Source organism: Ranitomeya imitator, chromosome 3 (assembly GCF_032444005.1).
Source record: "Ranitomeya imitator isolate aRanImi1 chromosome 3, aRanImi1.pri, whole genome shotgun sequence".
Taxonomy (NCBI): Eukaryota; Metazoa; Chordata; class Amphibia; order Anura; family Dendrobatidae; genus Ranitomeya; species Ranitomeya imitator.
The window spans coordinates 230,123,475-230,134,229 of record NC_091284.1 but is presented as its reverse complement, the minus strand read 5'-3'; the positions used below and the strand labels follow the sequence as shown (position 1 = coordinate 230,134,229).

Sequence of the window (10,755 nt, the reverse complement as noted above, 5' to 3'; positions counted from 1 at the left end):
GCAAGGGTTGGGGTAGCCCCCTCATAGAATATAATGTAGTCCCCTGAGAGAATGCAGTTCCACCACAGAATATAATGCAGCCCCCCATAGAGTATACTGTAGCCCCCCATAATATAATGTAGTACCCTGAGTATAATGCAGTCCCCCCACAGAATATAATGTAGCCCCCCAGGGCCGTATTTAGAGTTTCTGCTGCCCTAGGCACTTTTAGTGCTGCCTCCCCCATTGGTGAGTATGACACTATCGGCAGTGACTTTGGCAAGAATCGCTGATGTGAAAGTCGCCTTTTGCAGCAGATCCGGCAGTTTTTCTGCATCTGCCGCGTAACGGATCACTTACAGCAACACTGCATTCGGCCTCATTCATTCCCTATGGGATTTGCGGCACTTGCCGTGATCTGGCAAATGTGGTACCATACCTCCCAACTTTTGAAGAAGGGAAAGAGGTATAAAGTTTGCGGCAAATTTTAGGCCACGCCTCTGACCACACCCACAACTAGTCACACCCATATCCACATCCCAACCACAGCCATTTAGCACTGCTGATCACACTGTTTTCTATACAATAATTATAAACAAAAAGAAATATGGCCACACATAATAGCCACACATGATGCTCCATACTGTATAATGGCTACACACACTTCTCCATACTGTATAATGGCCACCGCACATGATGCTCAATACTGTATAATGGCCACACATGATGCTCCATACTGTATAATGATCCCACATGATGCTCCATACTGTATAACGGCCACAAATGATGCTCCATACTGTATAACGGCCACACATGATGCTCCATACTGTATAATGGCCACACATGATGTTCCACACTGTATAATGGCCACAAATGATGCTCAATACTGTATAACGGCCACACATGATGCTCCATACTGTATAATGGCCACACACAGTTCTCCATACTGTATAATGATCCCACATGATGCTCAATACTGTATAATGACCCCCCCTCCTGTATGCATGGCTCATATTCCCCCCTCCTGAATGCATGGCTCATATTCTCCCTCCTGTATGCATGGCTCTGGCTCATATTCCCCCCCCCCCCCCAATGCATGGCACATATTCCCCCCTCCTGAATGCATGGCTCTGGCTCATATCCCCCCCTGAATGCATGGCTCATATTCCCCCTCCTGAATGCATGGCTCTGGCTCATATTCCCCCCTCCTGTATGCATGGCTTCTCTCCACCACCCCTCTCACCCCTCCCGCTCCTGCATGGCGCGCCGGCTTATGTCCTCCTTCATCCCTCCGTCCCTCATACTCACCTGACCGGCGTCACCTGCCCCACACAGTCCGGCATCCCTCTGCCTCTGTCCCGACTCCCGGCGCAGCACTTTCTTCCTGCGTGAGCGGTCATGTAATACCGCTCATTAAGGTCATGAATATGCGCATATTCATGACCTTAATGAGCGGTACCACGTGACCGCTCATTCAGGAGGAGCTGCAGACGCCGAGACCAGGCATCGCTGGAGCAGGGTCAGGTGAGTATCGTCTTCAAGGAGGGTGGGTGGGAGCCGGCGAGCGCGGGGGGGGGGGGGGGCCTGGAGCAGTGGGGGCCCTGGAGCAGTGCCTGGGCCCACCGGAGAATCCTCCGGTTCTCCGGTGGGCCAGTCCGAGCCTGCATACAGCAGCAGTAGCTCAGTACTGTGGTATCAGGGGCAGTAATAGGGACACATACGGCAGCAGCGGCTCAGTATTGGGGTATCAGGGGCAGTAATAGGGACACATACAGCGGCTCAGTATTGGGGTATCAGGTGAAGTAATAGGGACACATATGGCAGCAGCGGCTCAGTATTGGGGTATCAGGTGCAGTAATAGGGACACATACGGCAGCAGCGACTCAGTATTTGGGTATCAGGGGCAGTAATAGGGACACATACGGCAGCAGCGGCTCAGTATTGGGGTATCAGGTGCAGTAATAGGGACACATACGACAGCTGAGAGCAGAGGCTCAGTATTGGGGTATCAGGTGCAGTAATAGGGACACATACGGCAGCAGCGGCTCAGTATTGGGGTATCAGGCGCAGTAATAGGGTCACATACGGCAGCAGCGGCTCAGTATTGGGGTATCAGGGGCACTAACAGGGACACATACGGCAGCAGCAGCTCAGTACTGTGGCATCAGGGGCAGTAATAGGGACACATACGGCAGCAGCGGCTCAGTATTGGGGTATCAGGGGCAGTAATAGGGACACATACGGCAGCAGCGGCTCAGTATTGGGGTATCAGGGGCAGTAATAGGGACACATACAGCGGCTCAGTATTGGGGTATCAGGTGAAGTAATAGGGACACATACGGCAGCAGCGGCTCAGTATTGGGGTATCAGGTGCAGTAATAGGGACACATACGGCAGCAGCGGCTCAGTATTGGGGTATCAGGGGCAGTAATAGGGACACATACAGCGGCTCAGTATTGGGGTATCAGGTGAAGTAATAGGGACACATACGGCAGCAGCGGCTCAGTATTGGGGTATCAGGTGCAGTAATAGGGACACATACGGCAGCAGCGACTCAGTATTTGGGTATCAGGGGCAGTAATAGGGACACATACGGCAGCAGCGGCTCAGTATTGGGGTATCAGGTGCAGTAATAGGGACACATACGACAGCTGAGAGCAGAGGCTCAGTATTGGGGTATCAGGTGCAGTAATAGGGACACATACGGCAGCAGCGGCTCAGTATTGGGGTATCAGGCGCAGTAATAGGGTCACATACGGCAGCAGCGGCTCAGTATTGGGGTATCAGGGGCACTAACAGGGACACATACGGCAGCAGCAGCTCAGTACTGTGGCATCAGGGGCAGTAATAGGGACACATACGGCAGCAGCGGCTCAGTATTGGGGTATCAGGGGCAGTAATAGGGACACATACGGCAGCAGCGGCTCAGTATTGGGGTATCAGGGACAGTAATCGGGACACATACGGCAGCAGTGGCTCAGTATTGGGGTATCAGGGGCAGTAATAGGGAATCATACGTCAGCAGTGGCTCAGCATTGGGGTATCAGGTGCAGTAATAGAGAACATATGGCAGCAGCGGCTCAGTATTAGGGTATCAGGTGCAGTAATAGGGAAACATACGGCAGCAGTGGCTCAGTATTGGGGTATCAGGTGCAGTACTAGGGACACATACGGCAGCAGCAGCAGCTCAGTACTGTGGTATCAGGGGCAGTAATAGGGACACATACGGCAGCAGCGACTCAGTATTGGGATATCAGCAGGATGAGGAGTTTGTGCAGGTTGGGAAAAGATGGTGATGGGGCTGGAATATGAGACGTGAAACGTGTCTTTGTTGTATTCTCTGCAGGTGAGTTGTTGCTGGGAGTTGTCGTGTCGGTCTGGGCCAGATGGAAAAGACGGGAAAATGAACGATTCCATCAGAAAGGACGTCAGCGGTAAGTCATTATCTGTAACTGTGCTGTGATCTCTTATATGTTCTGTAGGACTGGTATCTACCACTGACCATATGGCAGTAATATCAATATTGGTCTTTGTATAGAGATTATTTTCAGCAACAGCGCGGTCATCTGCTGAGGTTCTCCTCCACTATTAGGGTGCGCCACCGAGTTGTAATCAAGGTTACCTGGTTAGGGGCCCACTCAGAAGCTTCGCCCCCCCTGAACCAAAACCCTAGCTATGCCTCTGGCTGTTCATGTCTGTTTGCTAAAACTGGAGCTAATGTACCAAGCTGACAGACAGCCATGAGCCACAATTCATGGGACTGCCAGCGACCTGTGGCTCCCGCCTCACCGAGCTACAGGTTGGGGACCCCTGCTGTAAATGAAGGTTTCTGGTTTGGCTGTAATCCCTAAAGTACAGTTAGTACTTAGTTCCCATAGGTGGCAGCAGAGTTCCTGTGTGTTTGCATACAGTACAGTCAGCACACCCTGCCTGCAGTCACATGGTGCACCAGAAGACACTGTGCACAGAACTACCCTCCCATGCTGCCTTGCAGCCAGAGTTTCCAGCAGTGAGGCAGCATCAGGGATGTCCAGACCCCGCTGGAGAGCCACAGGGGGCGCCCTGCTCGCTTTGCTGTTCCTTGCGGTGGGCTTATTGGTGGCTGCGCTTCTCCTGAGGACGTACACACTGCCCAGCAGACTGGTCTCCTGGCAGGGACCCGGGGCGGCAGAGGTGGCGTTTACACCTGAGGAGAGGAAGCAGCTGAGGACAGCCATAGTAGGTGAGTGCCGGTAGTAATGTACTAATAGTAATGTACGATGTGTGAGCTGTGTATATGGAGAGTATCCATACAGGAGTATTACCCGGAGAGCAGAGTTACCAACGTGACTTTTTATTTTGTATGGACACATTGGAAAGCCATAATAAATCATTAGGATTATCAGTGCTAGATGTCTACAGCCCATAATTCTGATATGGAGACATCACTGTAAAATAATAATTACAGTCAATATAATCTATATAGGATTCTTCAGCCTCCAAACCTGCATCATTTTTACAGCCTGTCCTGGGTTTTCTGACCACCTCTGCAGAGAGCTGTGCATGATGGGTGTACGCATGAGTATATCATGTGCTGTATGCGTGGCTTCTATGGACTGTATGTACAGTATTGTGACATGATGACATTCTGTATCAGCAGCACATGTAGTCAGGTTATCAAACCTCTGTATATAGAGACTGCTGAAAATGTTTAACCCCTTATAAGACCCAGGGGCCATTTTTCATTTTTGCGTTTCCCCCCCCCTTCTTCCCAGAGCCATAACTTTTTTTTTTACCGGCAATATGGCCATGTGAGGACTTATTTTTGTGTGGGACAAGTTGTACTTTTGAATGTCACCATTGGTTTTACCATATCGTGTACTGGTAAATGGAAAATAGTGCTGTTTTTTTGTGTGTTTTTTTTAACCCCTTAACCCCCAAGGGTGGTTTGCACGTTATGGAGCGGGCCAATTTTTACAATTCTGACCACTGTCCCTTTATGAGGTTATAACTCTGGAACGCTTCAACGGATCCGGGTGATTCTGACATTGTTTTCTCGTGACATATTGTACTTCATGATAGTGGTAAAATTTCTTTGATATTACCTGCGTTTATTTGTGAAAAAAAAAGGAAATATGGCGAAAATTATGAAAATTTCGCAATTTTCCAACTTTGAATTTTTATGCAATTAAATCACAGAGCTATGTCACACAAAATACTTAATAAGTAACATTTCCCACATGTCTACTTTACATCAGCACAATTTTGGAACCAAAATTTTTTTTTGTTAGGGAGTTATAAGGGTTAAAAGTTGACCAGCAATTTCTCATTTTTACAACACCATTTTATTTTAGGGACCACATCTCATTTGAAGTCATTTTGAGGGGTCTATATGATAGAAAATACCCAAGTGTGACACCATTCTAAAAACTGCACCCCTCAAGGTGCTCAAAACCACATTCAAGAAGTTTATTAACCCTTCAGGTGTTTCACAGGAATTTTTGGAATGTTTAAATAAAAATGAACATTTAACTTTTTTTCACAAAAAATTTACTTCAGCTCCAATTTGTTTTATTTTACCAAGGGTTACAGGAGAAAATGGACGCCAAACCTTGTTGTACAATTTGTCCTGAGTACGCCGATACCCCATAAGTGGAGGTAAACCACTGTTTGGGCGCATGACAGAGCTTGGAAGCGAAGGAGCGCCATTTGACTTTTTAATGCAAAATTGACTGGAATTGAGATGGGACGCCATGTTGCGTTTGGAGAGCCACTGATGTGCCTAAACATTGAAACCCCCCACAAGTGACACCATTTTGGAAAGTAGACCCCCTAAGGAACTTATCTAGAGGTGTGGTGAGCACTTTGACCCACCAAGTGCTTCACAGAAGTTTATAATGCAGAACCATAAAAATAAAAAATCATTTTTTTTCACAAAAATTATCTTTTCGCCCCCAATTTTTTATTTTCCCAATGGTAAGAGAAGAAATTGGAACCAAAAAGTTGTTGTACAATTTGTCCTGAGTACGCTGATACCCCATATGTGGGGGTAAACCACTGTTTGGGCGCATGGGAGAGCTCGGAAGGGAAGGAGCGCCGTTTGACTTTTCAATGCAAAATTCACAGGAATTGAGATGAGACGCCATGTTGCGTTTGGAGAGCCACTGATGTGCCTAAATATTGAAACCCCCCACAAGTGACATCATTTTGGAATGGAAAGTAGACCCCCTAAGGAACTTATCTAGATGTGTGGTGAGCACTTTGACCCACTAAGAGCTTCACAGAAGTTTATAATGCAGAGCCGTAAAAATAAAACAAAATTTTTTTCCCACAAATATTATTTTTTAGCCCCCAGTTTTGTATTTTCCCGAGGGTAACAGGAGAAATTGGACCCCAAAATTTGTTGTGCAATTTGTCCTGAGTGCGCTGATACCCCACATGTGGGGGGGGAACCACCGTTTGGGCGCATGGGCTCGGAAGGGAAGGAGCGCCATTTGAAATACAGACTTAGATGGAATGGTCTGCAGGCATCACATTGCGTTTGCAGAGCCCCTAATGTACCTAAACAGTAGAAACCCCCCACAAGTGACCCCATATTGGAAACTAGACCCCCCCAAGGAACTTATCTAGATGTGTTGTGAGAACTTTGAGCCCCCAAGTGTTTCACTACAGTTTCTAACGCAGAGCCGTGAAAATAAAAAAAAAAATTCCGCCCAAAATTATTTTTTAGCCCCCAGTTTTGTATTTTCTCGAGGGTAACAGGAGAAATTGGACCCCAAAAGTTGTTGTCCAATTTGTCCTGAGTGCGCTGATGCCCCATATATGGGAGGGGAACCACCGTTTGGGCGCATGGGAGGGCTCGGAAGGGAAGGAGCGCCATTTGGAATGCAGACTTAGATGGAATGGTCTGCAGGCGTCACATTGCGTTTGCAGAGCCCCTAATGTACCTAAACAGTAGAAACCCCCCCACAAGTGACCCCATATTAAAAACTAGACCCCCCAAGGAACTTATCTAGATGTGTTGTGAGAACTTTGAGCCCCCAAGTGTTTCTCTACAGTTTTGTATTTTCCCAAGGGTAACAGGAGAAATTGGACCCCAAAAGTTGTTGTCCAATTTGTCCTGAGTACGCTGATACCCCATATGTTGGGGTAAACTCCTGTTTGGGCACACAGGAGAGCTCGGAAGGGAAGGAGCACTGTTTTACTTTTTCAACGCAGAATTGGCTGGAATTGAGATCAGACGCCATGTCGCGATTGGAGAGCCCCTGATGTGTCTAAACAGTGGAAACCCCCCAATTATAACTGAAACCCTAATCCAAACACACCCCTAACCCTAATTCCAACGGTAACCCTAACCACACCTCTAACCCAGACACACCCCTAACCCTAATCCCAACCCTATTCCCAACCGCAAATGTAATCCAAACCCTAACTTTAGCCCCAACCCTAACTGTAGCCTTAACCCTAACTGTAGCCTTAACCCTAGCCCTAACCATAACCCTAGCCCTAAACCTAGCCCTAACCCTAGCCCTAGTCCTAACCCTAACCCTAGCCCTAACCCTAGCCCTAACCCTAATGGAAAAATGGAAATAAATACATTTTTTTTTAATTTTTTTATTTTTCCCTAACTAAGGGGGTGATGAAGGGGGGTTTGATTTACTTTTATAGCGGGTTTTTTAGCGGATTTTTATGATTGGCAGCCGTCACACACTGAAAGACGCTTTTTATTGCAAAAAATATTTTTTGCGTTACCACATTTTGAGAGCTATAATTTTTCCACATTTTGGTCCACAGAGTCATGTGAGGTCTTGTTTTTTGCGGGACGAGTTGACGTTTTTATTGGTAACATTTTCGGGCACGTGACATTTTTTGATCGCTTTTTATTCCGATTTTTGTGAGGCAGAATTACCAAAAACCAGCTATTCATGAATTTCTTTTGGGGGAGGCGTTTATACCGTTCCGCGTTTGGTAAAATTGATAAAGCAGTTTTATTCTTCGGGTCAGTACGATTACAGCGACACCTCATTTATATCATTTTTTTAATGTTTTGGCACTTTTATACAATAAAAACTATTTTATAGAAAAAATAATTATTTTTGCATCGCTTTATTCTGAGGACTATAACTTTTTTATTTTTTTGCTGATGTTGCTGTATGGTGGCTCGTTTTTTGCGGGACAAGATGACGCTTTAAGCGGTACCATGGTTGTTTATATCCGTCTTTTTGATCGCGTGTTATTCCACTTTTTGTTCGGCGGTATGAGAATAAAGCGTTTTTTGTCTCGTTTTTTTTTTTTTCCTACGGCGTTTACTGAAGGGGTTAACTAGTGGGACAGTTTTATAGGTGGGGTCGTTACGGACGCGGCAATACTAAATATGTGTACTTTTATTGTTTTGTTTTTTTATTTAGATAAAGAAATGTATTTATGGGAATAATATTTATTTATTTTTTTCATTATTTAGGATTTTTTTTTTTTTTTTTACACACTTGTAAAAAATTTTTTTAACTTTTTTACTTTGTCCCAGGGGGGGACAATACAGAGCGGTGACGTCACCGCTCTGCTTTCCGGCCGCTGTGCTTACACAGGGCAGAGAAGCAGAGCGCCGAGGGACAGACAGCGGAAGGTAAGTATGTAGAGTTTTTTTTTTTACTTTTACGCTGGTAACCAGGGTAAACATCGGGTTACTAAGCGCGGCCCTGCGCTTAGTAACCCGATGTTTACCCTGGTTACCAGCGAAGACATCGCTGAATCGGCGTCACACACGCCGATTCAGCGATGTCAGCAGGAAGTCCAGCGACGAAATAAAGTGCTGGACTTTCTGCAGCGACCAACGACATCACAGCAGGATTCTGATCGCTGCTGTGTGTCAAACTGAACGATATCGCTAGCCAGGACGCTGCAACGTCATGGATCGCTAGCGATATCGTTTAGTGTGACGGTACCCTAAAGGTACCGTCACACTAAACGACGCTGCAGCGATACCGACAACGATGTCGATCGCTGCAGCGTCGCTGTTTGGTCGCTGGAGAGCTGTCACACAGACAGCTCTCCAGCGACCAACGATCCCGAGGTCCCCGGTAACCAGGGTAAACATCGGGTTACTAAGCGCAGGGCCGCGCTTAGTAACCCGATGTTTACCCTGGTTACCAGCGTAAACGTTAAAAAAACAAACACTACATACTTACCTTCAGCTGTCTGTCCTCCGGCGCTCTGCTTTCCTCTGCACTGTCAGCGCCGGTCAGCCGTAAAGCAGAGCGGTGACGTTACCGCTGTGCTTTCCGGCTGGCTGGCGCTGACACAGGATGCAGGAGGAGTGCAGAGAAGCACAGCGCCGGGGACAGACAGCTGAAGGTAAGTATGTAGTGTTTGTTTTTTTAACGTTTACGCTGGTAACCAGGGTAAACATCGGGTTACTAAGTGTGGCCCTGCCTAACATAGGGTTAGGGTTAGGATCCCTAGGGTTAGGGTTAGAGTTTGGGTTAGGGTTTGTGTTAGGGTTTGTGTTAGGGTTTGTGTTAGGGTTTGTGTTAGAGTTTGTTTTACAGTTTGGGTTAGAGTTTGGGTTAGAGTTAGAGTTTTAGGGTTAGGGTTAGAGTTTGTGTTAGGCTTAGGGTTAGGATCCCTAGGGTTAGTGTTTGTGTTAGGGTTAGGGTTAGGATCCCTAGGGTTAGGGTTTGTGTTAGGGTTAGGATCCCTAGGCGTTAGGGTTAGAGTTTGGGTTAGGGTTTGTGTTAGAGTTTGTTTTACAGTTAGGGTTAGAGTTTGTGTTTTAGGGTTAGGGTTAGGGTTTGTGTTAGGGTTAGGGTTAGGATCCTGTTGTGAATTCTGTTGTCGGGCTCCCTCCTGTGGTCATGAATGGTACTTCGGCTGGTTCTGTCCATGGACTTCCTCTGGTGGGTGTTTCTTAGTTTCCTTCCACAGCTGACGAGGTTAATTCGTTAGCTGGCTGCTCTATTTAACTCCACTTAGATCATTGCTCCATGCCACCTGTCAATGTTCCAGTATTGGTCTAGTTCTCTCCTGGATCGTTCTTGTGACCTGTCTTCCCAGCAGAAGCTAGGTTTCAGCTTGTATTTCTTTGGTTTGCTATTTTTCTGTCCAGCTTGCTATTTTTTATTGTTGTCTTGCTTGCTGGAAGCTCTGGGACGCAGAGGGAGCGCCTCCGCACCGTGAGTCGGTGCGGAGGGTCTTTTTGCGCCCTCTGCGTGGTCTTTTTGTAGGTTTTTGTGCTGACCGCAAAGTAACCTTTCCTATCCTCGGTCTGTTCAGTTAGTCGGGCCTCACTTTGCTAAATCTATTTCATCTCTGTGTTTGTATTTTCATCTTTACTCACAGTCATTATATGTAGGGGGCTCCCTTTTCCTTTGGGGAATTTCTCTGAGGCAAGGTAGGCTTTATTTTTCTATCTTCAGGGCTAGCTAGTTCCTTAGGCTGTGCCGAGTTGCATAGGGAGCGTTAGGCGCAATCCACGGCTATTTCTAGTGTGTTTGATAGGATTAGGGATTGCGGTCAGCAGAGTTCCCACGTCCCAGAGCTCGTCCTTTATTATCAGTAACTATCAGGTCATTCCGTGTGCTCTTAACCACCAGGTCCATTATTGTCCTGACCACCAGGTCATAACAGGATCCCTAGGGTTAGGGTTAGGGTTTGTGTTAGGGTTAAGGTTAGGATCCCTAGGGTTAGTGTTAGGGTTTGTGTTAGGGTTAGGATCCCTAGGGTTAGAGTTTGGGTTAGGGTTTGTGTTAGGGTTTGTGTTAGAGTTTGTTTTACAGTTTGGGTTAGAGTTTGGGTTAGGGT

At 46.8% G+C, this 10,755-nt stretch overlaps 1 protein-coding gene across 1 annotated transcript in view; it reads left to right on the top strand.

Moving 5' to 3' along the window:
- Positions 1-3,933: 3,933 nt before the first annotated feature.
- The window catches only part of PM20D1 (peptidase M20 domain containing 1), a 123,358-nt gene continuing 116,536 nt past the window's right edge, over positions 3,934-10,755 (top strand). The window contains exon 1 of the mRNA XM_069756253.1: positions 3,934-4,201. Coding sequence (XP_069612354.1) covers positions 4,006-4,201 — 196 coding nt within the window. The 5' untranslated portion in view covers positions 3,934-4,005. The remainder of the gene's footprint in view (positions 4,202-10,755) is intronic.